The sequence below is a fragment of the Sparus aurata genome, chromosome 2 (genome assembly GCF_900880675.1).
Source record: "Sparus aurata chromosome 2, fSpaAur1.1, whole genome shotgun sequence".
In the NCBI taxonomy this organism is placed as follows: Eukaryota; Metazoa; Chordata; class Actinopteri; order Spariformes; family Sparidae; genus Sparus; species Sparus aurata.
In genome coordinates this window covers 4926516-4938548 of record NC_044188.1, presented here as the reverse complement: position 1 = coordinate 4938548, position 12033 = coordinate 4926516, and the positions used below count along the sequence as shown (strand labels likewise).

At 45.8% G+C, this 12033-nt stretch overlaps 2 protein-coding genes across 3 annotated transcripts; one reads left to right on the top strand and one right to left on the bottom strand.

Moving 5' to 3' along the window:
• The first annotated feature begins 8 nt into the window (after nt 1–8).
• nup88 (nucleoporin 88) lies at nt 9–2650 on the top strand. Its single transcript, XM_030439310.1, has one exon. The coding sequence runs from the start codon at nt 54–56 to the stop codon at nt 2208–2210; it is 2157 nt and encodes a 718-aa protein (XP_030295170.1). The 5' UTR covers nt 9–53; the 3' UTR covers nt 2211–2650.
• A 2234-nt stretch (nt 2651–4884) lies between these two features.
• On the bottom strand, nt 4885–11799 carry ehd2b (EH-domain containing 2b). 2 transcript variants are annotated; one of them, XM_030398794.1, is made up of 7 exons: nt 11425–11799; nt 9839–10291; nt 9555–9731; nt 8417–8532; nt 6614–7026; nt 6351–6515; nt 4885–6235 (listed from the first exon to the last, which is right to left on the bottom strand). In XM_030398794.1, exons 2-7 carry the CDS (start codon nt 10057–10059, stop codon nt 5687–5689), a joined length of 1641 nt encoding a protein of 546 aa, XP_030254654.1. In that variant the 5' UTR covers nt 10060–10291; nt 11425–11799; the 3' UTR covers nt 4885–5686. The 2 variants fall into 2 exon arrangements, with proteins under 2 accessions (XP_030254654.1, XP_030254664.1); XM_030398804.1 differs by having other exon boundaries at nt 8435–8532.
• Between the last annotated feature and the right edge of the window lie 234 nt (nt 11800–12033).

Sequence of the window (12033 nt, the reverse complement as noted above, 5' to 3'; positions counted from 1 at the left end):
TCGTAAAACAGTTGCCATAGGCTGTTTTCCCCTGAAACCAACGGTGGATCAAGATGGCGGCATTCAGTGCTGATCGGCGGCTGGATGGCTTACCAAACCATGGCATTTTCAGGAAAATACGGGAGAATTTGGATTTGGAGTCCAGCTCAGGTGAAAGGGGGGTCGCTAAAAACCTCACCTTCTGTGTGGGTGTGGACTTTTTCGTGTGGGACGACGCAGACCGCGTGTTCTACACGGCTAATTTGCGGCAGCTAAACTCGGATGAGAGTCACAGCAGCGGGAACTATCAAACACTGCTGTGCATTAACGCTCCTCTCTTCGAAGTGTGCCAGGTGTTGCTAAGTCCGACGCAGCACCACGTCGCCCTCGTCGGGCTGCGGGGTGTCTCGGTGCTGGAGCTTCCACAGCGGTGGGGCAAGAGGTCCGAGTTCGAGGGCGGAAGGAGCGAAATCAACTGCAAGACCATCCCGGTGGCGGAGCGGTTCTTCACCAGCTCACCGTCGGTGAATCTGCGACAGGCGGCTTGGTACCCCAGCGAGACCGACGAGCCCCACTTAGTGCTGCTCACATCCGACAACACCATCAGGTTTTACAGCTTGAAGTCGCCCCAGACGCCGGCCAGAGTCCTGCCAGTGTCGCAGTCGGAAGATGACAGCAGCCTCAACCCTCCGGCCCGCTCCTACGCAGCGTCTCTTGGTGAGATAGCAGTGGCGTTTGACTTCGGGCCGATCTCGTCCCCACCTCGGCAGCTGGGAGGACGGATCAAAGAACAGCTCGTGTATCCTCTGTACGTCCTCTACGAAAATGGGGAGACCTATCTGAGCTACACGAGCCTGTCAAACAGTGTGACTTTAACCAAACCCGCCGGCCCCCTTCCGATGTACCCTGCAGCAGAAGACAACTATGGCTATGATGCTTGTGCCATCCTCTGCCTGCCATGTGTGCCTAGTATCCTGGTCATCGCCACAGAAACAGGCACCCTGTACCACTGTGTGGTGTTGGAGTCTGAAGAAGAGGATGAGGCAGGAGCAGTGGAAAAGTGGATCCGAGGTACCGAACCGGTGCCGTCTCTCTATGTGTTTGAGTGCGTTGAGCTGGAGCTCACCCTCAAAGTGGCCACAGGAGAGGATGAGGAGCCACAAGAGTTTGATTTCACCTGCCCAATCAGACTGCACAGGGACCCTCTGTGCCAGCAGCGGTATCACTGCACCCATGAAGCAGGAGTGCACAGCGTGGGGCTGATCTGGGTCAACAAGCTGCAGAAGTTCCTCCAGTCGGGTGAAGAGGATAAGGACAGTCTCCAGGAGCTGGCTGCTGAGAAGCGATGTATTGTAGAGCACATTCTTTGCACCAGACCTCTCCTCACCAGTCAGTCGGCTCCAGTTCGTGGCTTTTTGATTGTGTCTGACCTCTCCTTGGGCGCCACCATGATCTGCATCACCAACACCTTCGAATGCATCCTGTTGCCCCTGCTGAGCTCCATTCGCCCTCCCTCGCCTCCCCTGCTTTGTTCTCATCCAGGTCCCGGCTCTGGTAGCTCCCCTCTACGCGGACTGGCCGAGGACTCCTTCGAGCAGCACATCCGCAACATCCTGGCACGCAGCTCCACCAATCCCATCGTACTCAAGGCTGGGGACAAGGACTCATCGCCGCCTCCTGCAGAGTGTCTGCAGCTCCTCAGCAGAGCCACCCAGGTCTTCAGTGAGGAGTACATTCTCAAGCAGGACTTGGCTCGCGAAGAGATGCAGAGGAGGGTAAAACTCCTGACGGGTCAGAAGAACAAGCAGCTGGAAGAGATGGCTCTGTGCAAGGAGGAGAGGATGACTCTGAGAGAGGCAGCAGAGAGGTTGGCTGATAAGTACGAAGATGCAAAGTATCGCCAGGAAACCATTATGAACAGGGTTAAAAGAGTACTTGGCAGCCTGCAAAGCCGACTGCCAATACTGTCAAACAGCGAAAAGGATATGAAGAAGGAGCTGCAGACCATCAGCGATCAGTTGAAACACCTGGATAACTGCATCAAACAGGTGAACATGAAGATGGACTACCAGAAGACACAAGTGGACAAGGACGCGCCTGCAGCCAGGACAACCGTCTCACTCAATGCCCACCAGAAGAAGGTTGTTCAGGATGTCCTCCGAGAACAGGGACAGCAAATTGGCGACATGATGAAACAGATCAAAGACATCAAAAATCATTTCAGTTTCTAAGGACTGCAGTAATCAGTAAAAATGATTCGCAAACGATTGGGGACAAAGCTCTTCTCATTGTAGTGATTAAACCTGCCTTTTTGTGACATTTGATTAGACGCTGGACTGCTTTAGTCACACATTATATGTGCCATGTGTGGAATGTGTATTTGAATGGAAAGATGTTTTATATACACTGATATAACTTCACCTTTGATGCTTCATGTTGTTTGTCTCCTAATAGGGAAACGATAGTTTGCTTCCTTGTCCTGCTAAACATTTTGCATATTTTTTACATCAGTCTTTGTGTACGTGAACGTCTGAGACCGTGTTTTTGTTTGAGCAGAATATGGTTTGTAGAGGCAGATAACATGGGAAATATTTTTGAGAAAATATTAAGCATTTATATTTTCAACATGCTCATTGTTTGGATTAATAATAAAAAGTACAATTCTCTGTAAGTGACTTTACTCATTTGTAACAAATAATACAGGCTGCAATATCAAAGGCCCAGGCATCCTCAAATGTCTTTTTATTTATTTTTATCCTTAAGATTTTTCTCATCGATAATCAAATTAGTTGATTGAGTAGTCAGTAAATCATCACAGCTCTAGAGCCAATTACTATTGTCCAAGATATTTGATCAATCCTGTAAATACAAGTGAATCAAAAACGAACTGTGTTAAATAAAATCCTAATCATACCCAAATAAAAATGTATTATCAAGAATATTAATCATAGAAACAAAAAGAGAAAAGGATGTTTATAGTAATACAATACTCGTGTCCATGTGTATTATATCGCTGATATTAATTACTCTCAACATCGACGATGAAGAAGAGAAAAGACTCCAAAAGAGAAATTTAAAAAATCACAGTTCCTGTTACGTCCAGCTGAAATAAGTCTGGGCCATATATATATAATACATTGATTTTATTATCATCTTAGATTGTGGATACTTTATGTGGCATAAATATTGTCTTTACCTCGTTTTAAAGGCTGCACTAAAGTAAAATTGCGTACTTTTTGGGAACTTACCAGAGTGTTTAAGCTGTTCACTTAATCATTAACATCCACATAACTGATAATAAACTATCAAAATCTCTACATTTTGTGGAACCATCAAAGATCACCCCTACAGTATTGTTGCTATATTGATTTCAAGGTATTTGATAAAAACATATTGTGTTATTAGATGTTTATCGCCCAGCCCTCAGCTGAACAACTTTGCACCTCAGCAGTCTAAGACAGCCTCCTTATTTGATTTGGCAGAACATTAAAATGCAGTTTTGCACAAAAGTTTGACTTTGGAAGTCACCTCAGGGCCAGTATGTGCAGGAGGGACAATCACCGCAACCTGTAACTTTTTTTAATACACATGTGCACGGCTGCTGCCTCCAGTCTGCCATCTACAGTTGGACACCGCTGTGTACACTTTCAGTGTGCGGTTGCCAGGAAGCGTGTCTCCACCAGATGTCACCCCTCTCCAGAGTTGATGACCTCAGTTTTTCGTCCATGGCAGTTTTTTGCCAGTGAGGAATTCCCCATGTATAAACACTGAGTGACGTATACGGAGACCCCAGTTCCACTGAGTAAGCTTCGTTGTTGGGGATGTCTGATGTTGGTGGGGATCCTCTGCTGTAGCTTTGGGTGTTCACCTCATCTCGCCGTGGCAGCGCTGTGTAGCTTCACAAATGTTTGAGATGGTTTATGACTCAGCGTAGCCTAATTATGTAACAGGCAGGCATTGTTCAAACTGCTATGGGGATTTTTTACTCTACCCTCTTAAATGGCAGTGCCAGAAGAAGACAGCTGAGGATAACTCTCAATCAGAAAACCGATAAGATTTCAGCTCTATTGAGTGAATTTTGTCACCTAACTTAACTTCTTTCACATAAAACCTCCCCCTTTCTCTCTCAACAGAAACACACAGCGGAGGGTGTGGTCTGCTGCAGATCTATGTCCAGAATTCTCCAAATAGGGGGATGTTGTAAAGTTCTTCATAAAGGTACAGTGTCTAGATCCTGTGCTTGAGCCTTAGGAAACTTAGCGGACCCTAGGAAAGGAGATATTAATAACTCTTGGGCCAACCCACCGCATTCTTCATATGTGAGTCACTGTAAGCCAGAGAGCAGGGAGGAAAGGGCTGCACTGCCTCTGTTTCTCATTTGTGTTTCTTTCCATGGAGGAGTGGAATAGGGAGGCGGGAGAGGGCCACCCCTTCTTCTGCGAACCTTAAAAGCCTTATGTGAGACGCACACGGCTTTACACAGCACGCATATTTGTGCTTATACCGCATAGTTTACACACAGGAGAAAGCCCAGAAATACTTACAGGCATGCTTAGTGAGAGGGTGAATGAAGAATTTAACAGGGATGAAGGGGAGTGACTGTATCTAAATGTGAGTGTGTGTGTGTCAGAGAGAAGGCTTCAGATGGTGGGAATCAGGGGAGAGAGACTTGGAAAATGGTGGTATGGGGACTTGGCAGGGGAGAGTGTGACTCACTGTTTATGTGGTCTGTCACCGGGAGACCGAGGGAGCTTGATAGAGAAGGAAATCTTGTTAAAAGAGTGCCCGATTAGACGCACTCAATTGTTAGTTCATGTGCTTTATGTTAGACTGTCAACATTTTTGAATCTCTCGAAGTTCACTAACTCCTCTGAGCTTTACTTACAAAAGGGAGGCCAGAGTGAGTCACAGTCAGGAGATTTTATTTGGTTATGATAATAGTCAACATACAGTTGGTGGAGCCGTGTACAGTAGTCAGTAATATATCAATCATTCAGTCTAGTTGAAAAGTTCATCCCAGTATCTTGTTCTTTTTTATAAGGCTGATGTCTCGCTCCTGCACAGACAAAACAACAGCAATAGTTACAAAAAAAAAATATATATATATAAAGTGTATGCACAGTTGTGTCGTGTAAAAGTGTGAAGTGAAAATGCATTCAGGTTATTAAAGCTGTGCCGCCAGTTTGAGTTTAAAACGCAATAAAGTAAGAATTTGAGCGATACAAGTCTGAAAAAAAAAAGTGTAGATGATAACCTTCATTTTACTGACTAGACTTGAAAATTATCACCTGGATAAATACTGTGCCACTCGATCTAGTCACCGAAGGAATGTTGAAATTAGAGAATTTAACACAGACGCATTTTGCTCTGTATTCCGTGAAATAAATGCTGAATACTGCTTGCCAGTCTTTTATTTTCTTTCTGCTCAGCGAACACAGGTAGATATATTTTTGACGCTTGTCATAGAAAGCTAAATTTGAGAAGCCAAAGGGAAGATAGCAACCAGACCCGCGTGACTTTTTTTTTTTTTTAATACGCAATCTTTAGCAGTAAGCCTTATAGTCTAAACGATTGACTTTAAAACAGTATATTCGATTGTGCGGGATTAAAATCAACGACGCTTTGACGGGGGTCTGGAGGGAAAACAAGAGCAAATACAAACAGTAGCATAAGTTTAATAGAGAAGAGTCTCTCAGCACCAGGGAGTCTATGCATCAGAGCCCTTCTGCCTGCGTTTGGACGGCGGGATCAGACGTGCGGGGAGCTCAGGGGGTAGACCATGACCCTCCAGCTTGACCTCAATCAAGTGGCTGGCCAGGGCGAACTCTTCGTCATCCAGCATGCCATCATGGTCCAGATCCGACAGCTTCCAGATGCGACCCAGCACCGAGTTGGGCAGGCGCGAGCTCACCATCCAGTCCTTCGCCTTTGTGCCGCTCAGTTTCCCCTCATTGGGCGCGAGGTTATAGAAGATTTCATCGTATTTGGGCTTGTCTTTGGTCACCACCCAATCCTCCTCCTCCTCGCATCCCTCTCCGTTCTCCTCGGCAAAGGGGTCGCCCTCATTGAAGGGTCCGGCACGCGTCCCAAGGAAGGCGCCGCCCTGCACGCCTGGTTGATCGCCTGCCTCCAGCTCCTCCTGCCGCAGGAGGGGCATCAGCTTGGCAATGTCAGCGGAGAGCAGCTCGTCCAGGGCTGTCATCAGATGAGGCTTCAAGGTTTTGAACTTGGTGAAATCGTGAACCATCAGTTGCTCCTTTAGAAAGGGAATGAGGAAAATGTGTGGGTCCGTATGTGATAGTTACAGGGCAGTCTCTACATAATTACCATCCAGATGTGTGTAGCAGTGAAACAAACATCCTCAGACTAACCTGCATCTTGGTACAATCTGGGAAGTCTCCAGCCGAAATGTTGTACTGCAGCTGGATCTTGGAGAAAATAACCGGCAGCTGGTAGATCAGATTCTTCTTTTTATTGTCCTTCCTGAACACAGAAGGCATCTCCTGCTTCAGGTAGCTGATGATGTGGGCATGGACCTGGGATTCGTGAGTAGCATAGCAAAGATTTTAAACACACTGCAAACATGATTAAAGTGCAGTAATTTCAACCTGTTAACATGCCAAAAAACACCCACCCTAACCAGACGCGCCCTCTTCACCAGGTCGTTGAGTTTGCGTAAAGCTGCATTGCGGGGAAGGTTTTGGATGTCGGCGAACAGATCCTCCTCCTCCAGCTCAAACAGCTTCCGGTTGTCTCCGACCATCAGCGGCTCTGACCAGAAGGAGCCAATGTAGACGCGCAGAACCTCCGGGGTGTTGAACACTTTCCCCAGGGACCACATGAGTGCACCGTACACTCGCATCAGCTGCTGGGTGCCCACCATGTCGGCCTTGTTGAGCACCACTCGCAGCTTGTCCTCGTTGCCTTTCAGAGCGCCAATGGCCTCGGAGAACTCGTCCGATATCTCCAGTTTGTGGGCATCAAACAGCAGGATGATGCGGTCCACGCGCTCTGCAAACCAGCGCAGCACAGCAGGGAAGTCGTAGCCTGGTTGGATCGAAAAAAAAGGGATGAATAACTCAGATGTTCATGAACCTACACGAGCAGAATGCACTCGATAAAAAAAGAGCAGGAGAGGGTAGAAGGTCAACACAGACACAAACCCTTCACACCTCCAGTGAAGTTTATTTACCGAAGTACTGTTCTTAAGTTTTCTCTGCTACTTTATTCTTTTATTCTACTTTATTCAGTTGTTAGTTACTTTACAGATTGCACACTGCATCAGAGATTAATATAATCATAAAAACGCTGAATATCAGATCAAATAATTTTCCAGACCAATAATCAGTCGACCCATAGTGTTCAGTAAATATATGTATAATTTGCTTTTGGTCGTACTTTCAGATACCTTACAGAGACTTTTACTCAAGAACTACTCGTATGGGTGACATCGCTTTTACCAAAGTAATATTTTGGCGCAATATCTTTATTTTTTTCTTAATTTTGGGTACTTTTGACAGCACAGCTCACACCCACCACAGCTGCACACCAGGGCTGAATTTATGCAAGATAGTTTCACAAAACTGATTTGAATGTTTTGACTATTTCTTCATCAGCCGGAAAACATCGTTCATGCTGGTCATCTCATCCAAATGATTTTAAAAAAAAAAACCATATCACATACGCTTCATAGAGTCATGTTGATAACGTTATCAGATGTCCATCTCTGAAAGTTTCTTTCAGCGTTTTACTGTTTGTGGTGCTCGCAGCACTTTCTGAAGAAATGACCTCAGATAACCCAAAAACTTCTCCGTGTTACTTTTAAGAAATAGTTTGGTTTTTTTTCACAGAAACTGGAACACTCTGTGAAGAGCTGTCAGTGCTGGTCATTTAAAATGTGAGTACTCAGTGGCGTGAGCACCACAAACAACATTCCTTTCACCTCCGTTGTATTGGGGTAATTACAGAAATCGCACAGACAGATGTTTCTAAACCTCAGTGATAAAACCAAAATATCTGCAGTATATCACCAGCTGTGAGTGAGGACATACGTCTATCATCGTTTGGATGCAGACGATTTACATCTTTTTAAACTTGTTAGTTTGCTCATGCAGATTGATTTGAGTAATAATGGGTTACTTAAAGCGTGGATGGATGGCAAAGTGAAAAACTATTGTGAGATGATGTTTGTTATTCCCCAACAGTACATTCCTCATGATGTGCTGACAGAGTTTGTACCATGTCTGTTCCTGATCATGGTTTTTTATGGCTGCTCAGTCTCCTCAATGAATTTTGCTCTTGCTCTGCTGCCAAGTGTTATTGTGACAGAGCAAATTGGTCCCATGAGTTAGCCAGGCGTGCCAGGGAGATGAGTTTGTGAGGGCGACGACGTTCAGGGATGTGTGTCTCTGCAGGCCCCCCCATGCCCTCTCCTTACCTTTGTTGCTTCTCTCACCTCGGCTCACCCTCTGCTTAGCACCGGACAGGATTCCCGGTGTGTCAATAATGCTGATACTCTCCAGGACCTGGTTGGGCATCTGAGCGCACTGGAATCTGTTTTTATTTTATCGGCAGACACGAGAAAAGTCAGATAAACGACTGATGAGTTCACACAGGTCAGCTGTGTTTGAAGCATTGTTTGCGTACAAGGAAAGAATCTGAAGCGCGTGAAAAATGGTTAACTCTTATCAAAGAAGCCAATGTGATCTAAGAGGCAGATTGGAAACTACCCTCTCCACACCCCCCAACCCCTCCTGCTGACGGCCATTGTGTACAAGCTGGCCTCTCGTCGCTGTGGGCTTCCTGAGGGAAAATGACCACTACTGCCAGAATCAAACAATAAGGCCCGCTAACGATGTGTGGCTTAGAACAACAACACCACTTCCTGTAGTTTATGAGCTTAACGAGCCCACCGGTTCCGAGAACAGGAAGTCGAGGCAAGAGGAGAGACGCAACTACGTTCGCGAACACACCCTGCAGAGGGACTCTGCTGGAAAATTGGCACCAGAAACTTCACATCGGAGCCCCAGGAACAGTGGTACTGTCAGTTCCTATCACGTCGGGGCTGCGTGTCCATGTTTCCAGCAGCTAACAGAACTTTATTGTAAAACATTTGACTTCTTTCTTGGTTTACATCAGTGGAAAATCGTACACAGAAATCTGGCAGCCCGGACAGTAAACAGAGCGGAGGAAAGAACTTGAATGTTTCTCTTACAGGTTCCCTAAGCCCCACAATGTCTGTGACTTCACTTGTTTGTCTTTGCCCGGAGGGGCCGTGGAGCCCTCTGACTTCCACTTTGAACTTGCGTACACTGCAGATCCTGTCTGAGTACATTAGCTTTCATCACTGTCTCGGGCGATATCGCTCCCTTTCTCCGTTTTTTCCACAAATAAGGAAAGGGCCTCCCCTCTCTGAAATTTGGCACAGGGACTTGAAATTCCTGTGAACTAAAAAACGTTCTGCTATCTCTTCTTCCCTGCATTCCCTCTCTCACATAGTCCCGTCTATTTCATCTGCATCTGGCTCCCTCAGTGGAACCATTACACAACACTGTGAATAAATAAACTCTTCTCACCTGTTGAGGAAGGTGTTTCCAAACGGATTGAGTTTGCGGAACGGCTTGTTGGGGTCTACAATAAGGGCGTTCCCGGGGATTACTCCCTCCACCTCCCCATGCATGATGGCAGTGAAGCAGTCGGTGGTGGGTTCAGGTCCTATCCTGCTTCCAGGGATATCCTGCTCCAGCAGATACCTGTCGGCCACACACACACACTCTTAGATTTCTCTCAGTGCTAAACTCAGCAATCACATACAATCTAACAGTGTACACATGTTTGATGCAGAGCTGTAATGTCTTACTTGATGAAAGTTGTCTTTCCAGTGGAGTACTGTCCCACCACCAGCACCATGGGCTTGTTATCAAAGTCTGCATCCTCCAGACTGGGAGAGTGGAAGTCATGGAAACCATAGAACTGCTCCAGAGGCAGCAGCTTCTTACGATACAGGGACTTGAGCCCTTCTGTCACAGTGCGGATCACCTCAGGTGCCTTTTTCACATTTTTTCGCCCCCAACGAGACATTTTGATTGACTAACAGCAAGATAGGGAGCTTCTTATAAAAACCAGTGTCCGTTTGTTTGGTGCCGTCTTTCCTGTTGCTGAACCTCGGAAAGCTTTCAGATGTTTCCTGTATTTACGTGAACGCTGCTCTCTTGTCCTTGAAGCCTCCTCTGCACACGTCGAGGGAAATGATACGGCTGATGTTACGTTTGAAGTCCTCTGAATACAGTCGCCACACTGATAACGTTTACCCCTGAGATATGGACATGAATGGAGACAAAAAAGAGGTTAATCCAATTTTCAAAAAAAAGAGAGAGATTAATCCAGATTGCAAAAATGATGAAGTAAGGATGTGGAATCTGGGGAAAGCTTCAGCCCGCCAGGAGTCTGCCAAGCATTGTCAGTTCAAGCCTGGAAAAAGTTGGTGTTCACGCTGGAAAACTTGCGAACCCTGCCCTGCGTCAGGGTTTGCACAGGCACGGCTAATTTCTCTGCAGTGAAATGAGTAAGACATTCCTTTTTATCCTCTGCGGTTCCTCTCAGTGGAACATGAAATACGTGCTCAATTGTTCATGTAAGGAAAAGACCTCTTAGAGGGTCATCTATATATGGAAAAACAAATTTAACCCCTCAGGAACAATCTTTTTTTCTCTAGAAACACTGGATTGGGAAGTTGAGTCTACAAGTCATTATAAGAAGTAGACTGACACAAGGGCATAAAGGTGGGACATGTCAGCAGACGTTAACTCGTCTGCGTAGAGCCTCTTTATTGCAAATCCCATTTAAACGAGGATTAAGAAAAAAAAAAATTATCTGCCCCAGGGGGGGAATAGGCAACACTGTCCTGACATGTCACAAGACCAGTGTGGAAAGAGTTCTTGTCAAAATGGCGAACCCTGGAGATCTACAGCAGAGACATTAAGTGTAATTTGCCCGCCGTTACATGCAAAAGTTCAGTGCCAGCCGAGATGTACGAGTAAAAGTCTCTTTAAGGGCTTCCGCTGAGAACCAAAGGTTTGGTTAAGGCTCTGGGATCAGTTTCTAAGGCGTAAAAGATGGTGGAAAATGCCTTGTGGGTTTTGTGTGCCACAATTGCAACCGCGTTTTGGAATCAGAACAAGAAATGTAACATGCAGGAGCAACAAGGAGAGTCATTCTTTAATATCCGAATGATGAAACGGTAAAAACAAATGTTAAAAATCAGTTTGAAAAAAGTTCCCATTTCATTCACTCTGGATCTAAATTGTGATCTTTGCACTCATTAAATACAATCAAGGCTCAGATTCCCCCACTGTATCACAATCTGGCAACATATACTTGAGTAAAAGTTACAAGACAATCTGATCATTATAGCCACATTTAAAGTTTAAAAGAGGGAGTATTTACCACGTTCTTATGAAGACTTCTTCAAGCACCTTGATCTCTCCCTCCCTCCAGTCTTGCCCTCTGGAGCACGGAAAATATTTTGACTTGAGGAGACAAAAACAGTTCAGTCTCTTGGAGGAGCTGCTGCTACATGCATGGGTGTACCTCTGACAGCAAATAGGAACCCTCAGCGGAGCGCCAACGCAGATTACAGAGGATCGTTCTTCTCCAGGGTTTAATGCATTTCAGATGAGCTCCAGACCTGGCATTGGATCCTCACTCTGCTTGCTGAACGGGGATAAGGCAAACACTGATACACACCGCTCCCGAGTTTAATGCACCTCCTCTTTTAGGGATGCCTGGCAATACTATGGGCAGCACTCACACTGCTCAGGGCAGGGATGAGCTGTGGTCAGAGGGCGTGGACCTGGAGGAGGGAGGTTGTGAATAAATAATTGGGGTGGAGTCGTTTTTTTTCAGTTTTTAGTTGTTTTTTTTTTAAACATGACATAACTTCAGTCTACTTTGCATATTTTGAATGATTAATACAAGCCTCGTGCTGCTTCCTCCTCCATGTTTTTCTATTGTTTGTCTTTCCCACTTCACTTACTGTAACATGTCAAGGGTTTA

Excerpts from the sequence above, each read along its gene's own strand:
- nup88 (XM_030439310.1), top strand. The coding sequence starts at position 54 with ATGGCGGCATTCAGTGCTGATCGGCGGCTGGATGGCTTACCAAACCAT.
- ehd2b (XM_030398794.1), bottom strand. The coding sequence starts at position 10,059 with ATGTCTCGTTGGGGGCGAAAAAATGTGAAAAAGGCACCTGAGGTGATC. Across the intron at positions 9,732-9,838 it reads GGAAAGACAACTTTCATCAA|GTATCTGCTGGAGCAGGATA; the intron begins GTAAGACATTAC and ends TGTGGCCGACAG. Across the intron at positions 8,533-9,554 it reads GGAAACACCTTCCTCAACAG|ATTCCAGTGCGCTCAGATGC; the intron begins GTGAGAAGAGTT and ends AAATAAAAACAG.